Below are 14,147 nucleotides of genomic sequence, written 5' to 3' on the forward strand. Positions count from 1 at the left end.
CTTATTGTTCCATTTTAACAGTTCCGTTTTCGTAGGCAACAGACCGTTCCTATTTTGATAGACGCATCAAAACTTATTATTGTGTTGACAGACCAACAAGAAAAATAATCGATATCAGAAAAGAACTTTAATTTGAGCACAGTTTGTTAATATCAGTTTATTCACAAGCTAAAAATGGATATAAAATCGTTTTTATACGAATTTTGTGCGAAGTCGCGTGTAGAACCAAAGTTTGATATCCGCCAAACGGGTGAGTGATAATATTACAATCATTCTTAACCGCGTTTGGCAACTAACAGTATAATTTATAGGTCCCAAAAACCGTCAGCGATTTCTGTGCGAGGTGCGTGTAGACCCAAACATCTATATTGGTGTGGGTAATTCTACCAACAAGAAAGATGCTGAGAAAAACGCATGTCGTGATTTTGTCAACTACCTAGTGCGCGTGGGCAAACTGAACGACAAAGATGTTCCTGCGGATGCTGGTGCTTCTTGTGCCGGAACTATGACGGGTTTGAGGAGTGTTGGCATGGCAGGGGGTGGTGGACAGCAGAAGCGCGTTTTTGGAGGTCAGTCGGGCCCACAGGATCTGGGTGAGGCCTATCGGCCACTAAATCACCCGAGCGGGGGCGACGGTAACAGCTACTCCGTAATTGATCACATTCAGGAGCAGAGGGACATGAACGAAGCTGAGTCTGTCGATGTCAACGCCGCCATCCACGGTAACTGGACCATAGAGAACGCCAAAGATCGACTGAACATGTACAAGCAGGCGAACAACATTCGTGACGATTACAAATATACGCCAGTGGGCCCGGATCACGCTAGGTATGTGCTTCCTTTTCAACTTTCTTCAGTCTGCATTCCGGATTTGGCCGAATTTGTTATACGGCCAACTCTGAAATGCGGCCCATAATCTTTGGCGGGCTGTGAACAATTCGTGCAGAGCAGAGCCAGCAGAGCGACGTGGTACGTTACTCCGAACTACAAGAACCACGCCCAGCTACCTTGCATGGGGTCTGTAAGCAAAACGGACGCCTATTCAACGCGGCTTAGGTGGCAATAATTCAAGAGCTGGCTTTCCAGCTTCGTCTAACACTTAGTACCACACCGTTCTGTTGGCTGGCTTCTGCAGCACTCCACCTCAGACTCCCACAATGGGAGTTCCCAAATATAGCCCCAGGGTAAGTTTCGGATTAGACCTAAATGTAAGCCCAACATTTTTTTCAAAAAATTCTTTTTATTTAGGAGCTTTATGGCCGAGTTGTCCATTTATGTGCCGGCGCTCAAGCGCAAGGTCACGGCCCGCGAAACGGGCTCAAACAAGAAGTCTGCCAGCAAGTCGTGCGCCCTGTCCCTGGTGCGCCAACTTTTTCATTTAAAGGTGGTAGAGCCTTTCAGTGGAACCCTAAAAAAGAAAAAGGATGAGGAGCTGAAGCCATATCCGGTAAAGCTTTCGCCAAATCTGATTAGCAAAATTGATAAGGTTATTCAGGTTTTGGACCTTCCTGTAATAAACCCGCGCAATATCAAAATCGAACCGGACGGCGCTCCGATTCCTCTAATTGTAAGTGACACAAAACTATTAGAAAAACTGATCAGATTTTAAGATAAATGTATTAGTGTATTGAATGTTCGTACCTGTTTTCATAATACCATTTAAAGTATGTATATTCCGTGTTTTCTGGAATTACATCACTCATATGTGTACTTAGGAATAAAAAAAAAAAATCAAGAGAGAACGCTATAGTCGAGTTCCCCCACTATCTGATACCCGTTACATAGCTAGTAGAAGTGCCAAGGGCACTAACACTTACAGTTTTTGGCGGTTTGTGGGCGTTAGAGTGGATGTGGCCAAAAATTTTATTTTGCAAATCGATAGAAATATACAAGACTAACAAAACTGTGAAAAAATAGAATATTTTTCAGAAGTGTGGGCAGGTTTTGGGTTTTTGGCGGTTTGGCGTGGCAACAAGGGACAACAAACTTGCGCTGCCTTTATGTCCCTGGAGTCTGCATGCTGAATCTCAACTTTCTAGATCTTATAGTTCCTGAGATCCCGACGTTCAAACGGCTATTGATCCTGATCAAGAATGTATTTACTTTATATGGTTATTCTGCCTGTTACATACTTTTCAACGAATCTAGTATACCTTTTTATTCTACAGGTAACGGGCATAAAAATTGGCAAGTCTGCATATCTAATCTGAACTTGTTAGCTTTTCTAGTTTACAAAATCTCGACGTGCATACGGACGAACCAGACCGACTTGGTTATTGATCTCGATCAAGAATATTCGCTGTACTTACATTAATTTGTAATTACCTTTATACTATAAGAGTTTAGGAAAGATTACCAATGGAATTACCTTTAAAGAGCTGTTTGCAGGCCTGGCGACAGCGAATACCGGGCCCGGGGGGAAACACCCCGTCCCCACCCCCCTGTCGCCAGGCCTGCACATAAGTTATGTTTCCGTCAAAAATCCGGGCCCCCCTCAGAAGTCCGGGCCCGGGGGGAAACAACACGGTGGCCACCCCCCCCCCCCCCCCCAACCACCCCCCCCCCCCCCCCCCCCCCCCCCCCCCCCCCCCCCCCCCCCCCCGTGTAGTTGCACTATACAAATAGAATAAAGATCTCATTGAAACCAATTAAAATTAAATTCAAACCGAGCATGGCTTTGAATTTATAAATATTCATAAAGTTTTTTCAATTAAAATCAGATTATTTTCCCCAGGTTAACGTAAGCCGCATAGATTCCTTACAACAGGTTGGGGAAAAGCGCCAGGAAAGCTCAGTGATTCCGTGGGCCCCTCCTCAGGCAAACTGGAATACGTGGCATGCCTGCAACATCGACGAAGGCGAACTGGCAACCGTCTCTATTGATGAGCTTTCGATGGACTACGAACGGTCGCTGCGTGAGCGCCGCCAAAACGACAACGAGTACCGAAAATTCCTCGAGTTTCGCGACAAGCTGCCGATTGCTGCGATGCGATCCGAAATTTTAACCGCAATTAATGACAACCCAGTGGTTATCATTCGGGGAAACACTGGGTGCGGAAAGACTACCCAGATAGCCCAATACATTCTTGATGACTACATCTGCTCCGGGCAGGGCGGGTACGCTAATATTTATGTGACCCAGCCTCGTCGCATTTCAGCCATTTCTGTGGCCGAGCGCGTAGCGCGCGAGCGGTGCGAACAATTAGGCGACACTGTAGGCTACTCGGTGCGATTTGAGTCTGTGTTTCCACGCCCCTACGGCGCAATCCTCTTCTGCACCGTGGGCGTGTTGCTGCGCAAGCTAGAGGCTGGCTTACGAGGAGTGTCGCATATTATTGTGGACGAAATCCACGAGAGAGACGTTAACAGCGACTTTTTGCTGGTCATCCTTCGCGACATGGTTGACACATATCCGGACTTGCATGGTAAGCTCTTGGGGTAAAACTCTTAGATAGTTGTTGTACGTATACGTATATTTACATATATAAATCACTGGTCAGCAGCAGAAATAAAACCTTTATTATTAAGGAATATACTAGTATAGTTATACCCGTTACTCGTAGAGTAAAAGGGTATACTAGATTCGTTGAAAAGTATGTAACAGGCAGAAGGAAGCGTTTCCGACCATATAAAGTATATATATTCTTGATCAGGATCAGTAGCCGAGTCGATCTGGCCATGTCCGTCTGTCCGTCCGTATGAACGTCGAGATCTCAGGAACTACAAAAGCTAGAAAGTTGAGATTAAGTATACAGACTCCAGGGACATAGACGCAGCGCAAGTTTGTTGATTCATGTTGCCACGCCCACTCTAACGCCCACAAACCGCCCAAAACTGCCACGCCCACATTTTTGAAAAATGTTTTAATATTTTTTCATTTTTGCATTGGTCTTGTAAATTTCTATCGATTTGCAAAAAAACTTTTTGCCACACCCACTCTAACGCCCACAAACCGCCCAAAGCTGCCACGCCCACACTTTTGAAAAATGTTTTGATATTTTTTCATTTTTGTATTAGTCTTGTAAATTTCTATCTATTTGCCAAAAAACTTTTGGCCACGCCCACTCTAACGCTTACAAACCGCCAAAAACTGTCCTTCGCACTTACACTAGCTGAGTAACGGGTATCAGATAGTCGGGGAACTCGACTATAGCGTTCTCTCTTGTTTTTATATCCGATTGTCCTAGAGTGTATATATTCCTGATCAGGATCATGAGCAGAGTCGATCTGTCTTGCTGTTTGTTTATTTAAAAGCTAATTCCGGGAAATAAACTAGATTAGGCATGCCGATACCAGAGAAGTAGGCATAGTCTTGGCTTATTTATGAAAATGATTATGCCCAAATGTACCTTGCCCACATTTTGGGAAAATGTTTTAATTTTTTTTAGGTTTTATTATTTGTTTTGCCGTTTTCTTATATTCAAATTGCAGTTGATTTACCGAAATTACTAATGCCTTACATAACTTTGATGTGACTTTATTCTAGCAATAATTTATACAAGTAATTTTTTTTCTTTTGCAGTTATTCTTATGTCGGCTACTATTGATACAACGCTTTTTTCGAAGTATTTCGGCTGCTGTCCCGTATTGGAGGTACCCGGAAGAGCATTTCCAGTGCAGCAATTTTTCTTGGAGGACATTCTTCAGATGACAGACTTTGTGCCGTCGGTGGAGTCGCGACGAAAGCGCAAGGAGGTAGAGGAAGAGGAGCAACTTCAGCTTTCTGAGAACAAAGAAGAGGCGGATACCAACTTTAACAAGGTTTGCGAGGACAAGTATTCACAAAAGACTCGCAATGCTATGGCTATGCTATCCGAATCGGACGTTAGCTTCGAGCTGCTGGAAGCATTACTTATGCACATTAAGTCAAAAAATATTTCCGGTGCCATATTAGTATTTCTGCCCGGTTGGAACCTGATCTTTGCGCTTATGAAGTTTCTGCAAAATACAAACACTTTCAGTGATACATCCCAATATCGAATTTTGCCGTGCCACTCGCAGATTCCTCGAGACGACCAACGCAAGGTGTTCGAACCTGTTCCAGAAGGCATTACCAAGATTATACTTTCTACCAACATTGCGGAGACTTCTATAACGATTGACGACATTGTATTTGTAATTGATATATGCAAGGCGCGCATGAAGCTTTTCACTTCACATAACAACCTAACTAGCTACGCCACCGTATGGGCGAGCAAAACCAATTTGGAGCAGCGGAAAGGCCGAGCTGGACGTGTCCGACCGGGCTTCTGCTTCACACTCTGTTCGCGCGCTCGCTTCGAAGCGCTCGAGGACACTCTTACGCCGGAGATGTTTCGCACGCCGTTGCACGAGATGGCTTTGACCATTAAATTGCTTAGGCTGGGCGCCATTCATCACTTTTTGTCAAAGGCATTGGAGCCACCTCCGGTAGACGCGGTAATCGAAGCTGAGGTTTTGCTTCGAGAGATGCGCTGCCTTGACGCTAACGATGAGCTTACACCACTGGGCCGCCTGCTGGCACGCCTTCCAATCGAACCAAGACTTGGAAAGATGATGGTCCTTGGGGCAGTATTTGGCTGTGCCGATCTGATGGCCATTATGGCTTCGTATTCTAGCACCTTCTCAGAGGTGTTTAGTCTTGATATTGGCCAACGTCGCCTGGCAAATCATCAGAAAGCGTTGAGTGGTAGTAAATGTTCCGACCACGTGGCAATGATCGTAGCCTCACAAATGTGGCGGCGTGAGAAACAACGCGGTGAGCAGATGGAAGCTCGGTTCTGTGACTGGAAAGGATTACAAATGAGTACTATGAACGTAATCTGGGATGCCAAGCAGCAGTTACTGGATCTTCTTCAACAAGCCGGATTCCCAGAAGAGTGTATGATACCGCACGAGTTAGATGAAAAGAATAGTGGCGATGACCCCGTGCTGGACGTGTCCCTGGCTCTACTATGCTTGGGTCTCTACCCCAACATTTGCGTGCACAAAGAGAAACGTAAAGTGCTGACTACAGAGTCTAAAGCAGCACTACTACACAAAACATCGGTGAACTGCAGCAACTTGGCAGTTACATTTCCATATCCGTTCTTCGTTTTCGGCGAGAAGATTCGCACGCGAGCTGTTTCCTGCAAGCAATTATCTATGGTCTCGCCTTTGCAGGTGCTACTATTTGGATCGCGAAAGATTGACTTGACCGCCAACAACATGGTGCGCGTTGACAACTGGGTTAATTTTGAAATGGAGCCGGAACTTGCTGCCAAAGTTGGGGCCCTTAAGCCGGCCCTGGAGGATCTTATCACGGTAGCGTGCGACAACCCTTCCGACATACTTCACCTGGAGGAACCCTATGCAGAGCTGGTCAAAGTTGTCAAAGACCTTTGCGTTAAAAGCGCCGGAGACTTCGGACTGCAGCGTGACTCAGGAATTCTTCCGCACCAATCACGCCAGTTCAGTGCCGGCGGAGGACCTGCCAAACGAGGTCGCTTTGATAGCGCCGGAGGTGGTACGGGACGCTACAGTAACAGAGGCTCCCGCAGCTATGGCCACCACGGAAACAGCAGAAACTTTGGAGATGGAGGATATGGAAATAATGGAGGAGGATATGGAAGTATTGGAGGAGGTTACGGAAACAATGGCGGAGGATATGGGAACAATAGAGGAGGATATGGAAACAATCGAGGAGGGTATGGAAACCACGGCGGTGAATTCGGAAACTCATTTGGAAGCAATAGCGGATCAGGCGGCGGCCTTGGAAATTGCGATCAAAGTGGCAGCTGGGGACACTTTTAACGGGTTAATTAAAAGCTGTATTGGTCATTTCATACCCAAGACAAACAATTTTATTGTTAACACGGTACTATTTGTCTTTGGATAAGCAAATGGAGTATACAAATAAAAGACACATTGAAAAGTTGGGTTCTAGGCTTTAAATACGTTTTTCCGATCCAAATCGATGTCCGAGTTAAAACAGACAGCTTTCCAGTCCTTTTTATCCGTATAGACGTTTTTCCAGCCCAAAAATAAGAAAATATTAATTAAATACTAATATTCTTATGTCTATGGTAATTTCTACAAACGATTTTAGCACCAAAAAGGTTACGTTAAGTTAATTTCAATTTATAGACCATGCTGCGTTCTAGTTCTCATGTATAGCAGAGATGTCATTTTTATTATAATAATGGAAAGGGTATTTACAAAACTAAAATAACTACATAACTATAATTTTTTTGGGATTGTTTAAGATAATCGCAGGTGTGTGAGTTACTCGTATTGATTGTTTGTTACCATTGATTATTGATTGATTCTATTAGTAATGTAATTTTGTTTGGGTTTGGCTGTTATTATCTTGTTGGCTTGAGTCTTTTTCTGATAGGTAGTCGGAATAGAAAATTAATTTGCCTTTTTTGTCTTTAATAAGTTCGATTGCTTCTGGGATGGCGATTGCTTCGGAGGTAATGACGGATGAGTATGGGGGCAATATGCCGTAATTCAAAATGTTAGTTTTTGAACCGTCAGTAAATATGAAAATATGTGATTTGAGATTATTTTTTGTGAGTTCGTACAGTTTTCGGTATGATTTTGGAGATGTTTCTTGTTTTGTATGGGTTCGGAGTGATGTGTCTATTAGATTGGTGAGGGCCCAGGATGGTTTGCATTTATGGAGCTTTTCTGGTTTGTAGAGTAGATTAGGTTTAGATTTAAGTCTGGTTTAGTATTGGTAGTGTTTTTTTTATATTATTTGGAGCTTGACAAACCTGTAAATTGGTGTTTAGAAAAAAAAATTCGGTTTTGAGAGTTTTGCTGTTTGAAGATCTCGTTTCATTTCTAAGGAGGAATTATTTTCTTCGTACAGTTAGTTTTGTATTAGAGTGTAGCGATAGGCTCCGAGGATTACGGATTGCGGAGTTGAACGTGTTTTTAATTTGTTTAGGATTCTTCTGGGAGCGTTGCCGTATAGAAACAGACCGTACCGTACTCTTATTTGGCGGTGACAGACATATTATTATATTGGAGTTTATGTAGAAGTGTGTTGTTTATCTGTGGGTTATTATTATCCATAGAATTTTAAAGGAAGTAAGAATTTGAATGTTAACGTGGCCTATTTTGCAACTACAGTTATGTATATACCCGTTACTCGTAGAGTAAAAGGGTATACTAGATTCGTTGAAAAGTATGTAACAGGCAGAAGGAAGCGTTTCCGACCATTTAAAGTATATACATATATTCTTGATGAGGATCAATAGCCGAGTCGATCTGGCCATGTCCGTCCGTCTGTCTGTCCGTATGAACGTCAAGATCTCAGGAACTAAAAAAGCTAGAAAGTTGAGATTAGGCATACAGACTCCAGAGACATAGACGCAGCGCAAGTTTGTTGATTCATGTTGCCACACCCACTTTAACGCCCGCAATCCGCCCAAAAAAAAATGTTTTGATGTTTTGAAAAATGTTTTGATATTTTTTCATTTTTGTATTAGTCTTGTAAATTTCTATCGATTTGCCAAAAAGCTTTTGCCCACGCCTACTCTAACGCCCACAAACCGCCGAAAGCTGCCACGCCCACACTTTTGAAAAATGTTTTGAAATTTTTTCCATTCCATTCCATTAACTAGGGGAAATGTGTTCGATGTATGCGGACCGACGCGGACAATTATTTTCCTGTAAATCATGAAGTTTTTTATGGAATTGATTAATTTTGGGCCTGTTTTCCATTCCTGCAGTTGGTGGGTTATTGAGTGCACACCTACTCGACCGAAAGCTCAAGAGTAACGAGGGAGGTGTGCATTTTTGACTTCGTTATGAGATAGTTTACATAGAGTAGGCAGTCTGAAGTCGACTTGTTTTTTTTAAATGCAAATTCGTTAAGTATATTGTTATGTATCACAAACCACCAGAGTCTTTCAACCATGATTTTATCTAACGTTTTTGCTACACAACAGTTGAGAGAATGGGTCGGTAAGATGAAGTTTGACTTTAATCGGTTTTCTGCTTGAGGATTGGGATGAAGTATTGTTTTGAATGCTTGTGTTATGTGGCTATTAAATTTTTAGTTTTTGCGTTTACAGCCTATAATGTTTTCTACGATAATAATTCGGTTTAATTTTTTCCAGGCAAGTTGTTTTTGATTTCATAGTTGGTGAGGTTTGTGGCATTGAAAGGTTTGCGCTATATAAAGGGTTTTTTTATTGGGGCCGCTTGATCTTTGAAATGCGAAATTTATTTATTTTATTTTATTTCTTCATTATGTATGGAATATGACATCATTCAAATGACCGCCACGGTTGGTGGCGCACAAAGCGGGCTGTATTTGATCGATGGCGAGGCGTATTTTGACTTTAAAGGTGGTTTGGGGCTTGTTCGCATAGACCTGCGATTTAAGGAAACCCCATAAGAAGAAGTCCAGCAGTGTTAAATCGATCTCGGTGGCCAGTTCTCGTCGCCTCCGCGCGAGATGACCATGTCCGGAAATTGCTCGTGCAGAACATCAATCGTAGCGTGTGCTGTGTGCTGTGTTGAAGCCACTTATTTTCCAGATCCAAATTCTCGAATTCGTCCCAAATACGCCAATTTTGCTTGTTAACATAGCCGTTCATACAAAAATGCGCCTCGATCATCGCGACTGTAAAACGGGTGAAGTGCGCGGAACGTTGCTCGAACTGAAGACCCATTTTTATAAAACAACTTTATGATTTGGACGTGCTGCTCGACACTGTAACCTGCCATGGTGGTTTGGGAGGACGAAATGAATATAACACATACATCTGTCACTGAAACAACATGGCCGCAATGATCTTTCAAAGTTGGAGCGTCCCTATTGGATAACCCTTTAGAAAAATTTTATTGACGTTTTTCTTCTTTGTTGACGTTTTGGGAAGTATGATCTTTCTGGTTGGTTGGTTTGTTGATTTTTTTGACGTTTTAATTCTTTGTTGACGTTTTGGGAAGTATGATCTTTCTGGTTGGTTGGTTTGTTGAGTGAGTACGTTGTACTGTTCCCAGTTGGCTTCTTTCAGTTTGAAACAGGGTACATTTTTCTGTTCTAGTTGTCGGAAATAGGATCGTAATAATAGGAAATTGGTCGCTGCAATGGAAGTCGTTTATTATTTTCTACTTGGCTTGAGTGGCTACGATTGGAGAGCAAAGTGTGAGGGGGATGTTTGTGTATGTATTGTGTGTTGAAAAGTGATTTGTCGTAAGGTAAGTATTGGCAATGAATTTTTGAGTTATTTTCCTACGGGTATTTGTTGTTGGAAGCCCCAGGATGGGTGCCATCTATTGTGTTGTGGTGTGGTAGGAGGAGTTAGGTGTGGTAGCTTGAAGGATAAGCTTGTACCAGAGAGTTATTTTGTGATGCAGTTCTGTTTATTTGGAATTGACGTATTTTTTATGTGCCTAGAAATGTCGTCACAGTTGTAATTTGGGGAGGGGGTATATGTAAGCTGTTTTTTCGGCGTATTCGATGCCTAATATTCCAATGTAAGTACGGATCCGTATAAGTTTGATTTTTAGGAAGTAGCAAAGATTCTTATGGTTGATGGATAGTTTGAGTTGTTGTTGGTATTGGTGAGGGATTTTAGGGCAGACAAGGAATCGGAGCAGATAGATAGGAGCATTGATAGTTTGTCTGCGGTTCTAAGTGCAATCTTAACTGCTTTTATTTGCATTTATGGCAATTATTTCGCTTGAAAGGACTAAGGGATAGAATGGGAGGAGGAAAAATTTGATTTTGCTGGTTTCGCTTGTTACACTATAGCTTACTATACCATTGGCCATAGAGCCATCTGTGTAAAGGAATTTGTGGTTGGGAATGGAATATTTTAGGAATTGAAAGACAAGTTTGAACGTTGTGGCGGGTGTGCTGGATTTGTTGTATTTTGATAGGGTATGTTGTAGGGTGTGTTGGTAGCTTTATGTAGCTTTATGTATTTTTTACATAGGATGGTTTTTATTGGTGATAGGGGTGAAAGGTGACATGTATTCGGTGTATAGTGCTGGGGTACTTAAATTTCTTATTGGATGTTTTGACGAAGTATTTAAGGGGTGTGTCGTAGGAGTGTAGCTGGCTAAAAAGTGTCTCCTGTGTTCCAAAGTGTTTAATTTGTGTTTGCGATTTAATTATTAGGTTGCTGGTTTGTGTTGTCCTAAAAGCTCCTAGAGCTCCTCTTATTGCTGAGTTTTGCATAGTTTTTATGCGATTTGTTAAGAGTTTTGGGGCGGTACCGTAAAGTAGTCCAGTTTAGAGATTTTTTTGGATAAGGGAGAAAAAGTTGCTGTTGTATTTTTGTTGAGGAAAGGTTTTATGATGTTAAGGGGCTTACAGAGGCTGTCTTTAGATTGTCTACGTCTTCCTTTAAAACGTATTTAATGAGACCTAATTTCCATTCTTGGAGTTGGTCAATAAGGGAGTGGATACTGGATACCTATTTTGTCAAAGGCTTTGGAAAAACGCAATAATATTATAGTGAGGGGGCACTTTAGAGAGAGGGATCTTGGTGTTCCCCTTTTAAATCCAAACTGGTTGTTGTGAATGAGTATGCTCGTAGTATGTGGCTTCAAGTAGCGGTTTTTGTAGCCTTAATAGGGCAACCCTATTAGACGTTTAATATTTGCCGACATTCTCAAAGGGTCCGTTTAGGGTGTATTTGGGAGCTTCTGTTTACTTGGTTAGCTTCTTTAATTGCTCTTTGCCATTTTTAGGCCAATTCCTTAGAATTGAACTCCCGAGAATGACACTTTCCGATAATTGAACACTTTATCGGGGGCTGAGGTCTTTTTATTCCGGCTTAGAGCATTTTCTTGACTACTCCGGTCATCGGTCTCGTAGGCCTAGTGTTCCCACCTGGGAGTGATATTTCCATATTTCCCCTATTTTGGGAGTTGATACCCTGTTGGTGAACTGTGCCCATTACTGGAGTAGAATTTCCATGTGACCGGCCGCTGGACTGGTTATCGGAGACTCGTTTATTGTCGAACTGCATTTTCTTTCTTGCATTCCACTTCCACAGCTTTAGATTCTGGCTGGTTTTATATCTTCAAAGTCTTATGGTTTTACAAATGATTTTCAAGAATGCTTCTGCCCTTTTTCCAATACAATTCGCACTAGCATCGGTATCCAGTAGTGCCAGTATTTTTTCTCCATCAACCTTACTTTTGGCAAAGAAACGGTTGTCATATTTTACGCTTATTACCGTGTCCACGACTTTCTGTCTAAGGCGTCGGTGTTCGGTTCAGTTTTTATATAGTTTTTGTGTCCTACCCCCTCCGACTGGTTTATAAAGTTTTCGAGAGTATTTTGATTAAGTGCCTCCTACAGTCGGGGGGTGTCTCCCGCGTTAGCACTTCGCGGTGCTCGGCTCACTTCTTGCGTGCGTTATCGGGATACTCTCCCGGTGCATGGTTGGAATAACAATTTCTTTTTTGCCCCCTTCAATTATGTATTTGGGCTTCTTTATTAGGGAATTTGTTTTAGATATTCTGCCTGGTATGCAGTTAAATATATGACATGACCTACAATTAATGATGCTGACCACAATTTGTTATAATAGGATAAGTTAAGTAGGGTGCTATTGTGCGATAAATAAGTCTCTCTACAGTCAAAAGATCTTCCGGTACTTAAGCCCACAAAAAAAAAAAAAAACAAATGATTACCAGAAGGTGTTGGTCGTTCCCCTGATATGGTTACATCCGGCCAACATGCCTCCGTCTTCCCCAGCTTGGGGGGCTTTTATTAGGTTCCATACGGGAACTGGCCCACCTAAGACAGTGTATGCCAGAAAACTCCTTTCCGCCAGTCGTCGGAAAGTCAGGCTGTTTGACCGATACTTTTGGACTCCACAGCCTGCTGCTATTTGACCGATACGTTCAGAATCCGCAGATTTCTCATTTCCCTGGACTCGAGCATCACAAACGACCTGGCAACTTGGCCTAGTAGACGCAGCGTCGCCAAAAAAATTTAAATCGTCCCTCGTTCAAAAAAAGTCCTAGAAAGCCGTAAAGACTCGAACCTATCAGCCTGGCACGTCGGCAGCATCGACTTTACGTTTTCCGGTCAGTTCCCCCCCTCTCTACTGGATCTCTCCTGCTCCTTTTGGACTCGAGCCTCTCGAACGACCTGGCTACTAGGCCTAATACGGCCAAAAAGCACACTCAAATTATATTTACGTTAATGAAAAAATGTCAGTCGGCACTTGCTTGATTAATTTTATAACAAGAAAATCTCCAAAATGTATACCCGTTTCTCGTCGAGTAACGGGTATCATATAGTCGGGGAACTCGACTATAGCTGTCTAAAGATGTGTTTAGACATGATAAGTAGACAAACTATAAATATGTTCTATTTATGGGCTGCAATAAACATGGCAGGGGACAACATAAGTGGCAACCACAGATAAGTACGATTGCAGTGGTCTATTGCCGAAGTGTTAAGAGATATGATCACGCGGGAGGTGATTAGCGCGGTCATAGGTCACAAATATAGATTTAAGATAAATCTCAGCTGCATTGACCAACGCAGACTGCAGCGTCTTACAAGCGCTGCATTATATAATTAGATGATAAGAACCTATGTAAGAATGAATAAAAGGCGATGCCCTCGCAGTAGCGAGTCAGTTAGATTCAAACACCCGAATTGAACTCATTAGTTTATAGTGTGAACAATAGCGTTCTCACTATTTTGATTTATGGAACATTATTTTAGGCTACATAATTAAAGAAATAATAAGCGCGCACTGATTCTACTTAAGTCCAATATTCCACAGTCAAATTAAATATGATATATGATATATTAAATATATATAAATAAAGCAGGCACTAGCTTTGCTACCCTAATCTTCCATACATGAATCTAGTTCGTTGAACCCAATAACACTTAGTGCCCGTGTCCTAGATAAGGACTAGGGCCAAGGAATAGGCATTCGATGTTCAGGCACCAGGTTGCCATCGTAAGCTCGTCGTATTCGGATCGTGGAATCTGGTAAGCCCATTACGTCTCCAACAAAACAAGTGTAAGTACCTGTAAAAAAAATACATTCGTCCCGTTCGTCAGAAAGCAGTCCTTACAAGCTAAGCTGTCGCTTGGTCGTTAAACGATCGGGCAATGTTTCGTCCACATTCTCGCCCCTTCACGCGCTTGCGTGCTAGATGGATCGTCGCGGGCCGCGATATGGTCA

At 42.5% G+C, this 14,147-nt stretch overlaps 1 protein-coding gene across 3 annotated transcripts; it reads left to right on the forward strand.

Moving 5' to 3' along the window:
* The first annotated feature begins 89 nt into the window (after positions 1 to 89).
* On the forward strand, positions 90 to 6,897 carry LOC6529089 (dosage compensation regulator). Of its 3 annotated transcripts, XM_002090066.4 has the most exons (5): positions 90 to 250; positions 312 to 828; positions 1,249 to 1,567; positions 2,735 to 3,425; positions 4,523 to 6,897. In XM_002090066.4, the coding sequence occupies exons 1-5, from the start codon at positions 175 to 177 to the stop codon at positions 6,769 to 6,771; spliced, it is 3,852 nt and encodes a 1,283-aa protein (XP_002090102.1). In that variant the 5' UTR covers positions 90 to 174; the 3' UTR covers positions 6,772 to 6,897. The 3 variants fall into 3 exon arrangements, with proteins under 3 accessions (XP_002090102.1, XP_015054168.1, XP_039226432.1); XM_015198682.3 differs by lacking the exons at positions 90 to 250; positions 312 to 828 and adding an exon at positions 919 to 1,184; XM_039370498.2 differs by lacking the exons at positions 90 to 250; positions 312 to 828; positions 2,735 to 3,425 and having other exon boundaries at positions 1,428 to 1,567.
* Positions 6,898 to 14,147: the final 7,250 nt, after the last annotated feature.

This window comes from Drosophila yakuba, chromosome 2L (genome assembly GCF_016746365.2).
Source record: "Drosophila yakuba strain Tai18E2 chromosome 2L, Prin_Dyak_Tai18E2_2.1, whole genome shotgun sequence".
Lineage (NCBI taxonomy): Eukaryota > Metazoa > Arthropoda > Insecta > Diptera > Drosophilidae > Drosophila > Drosophila yakuba.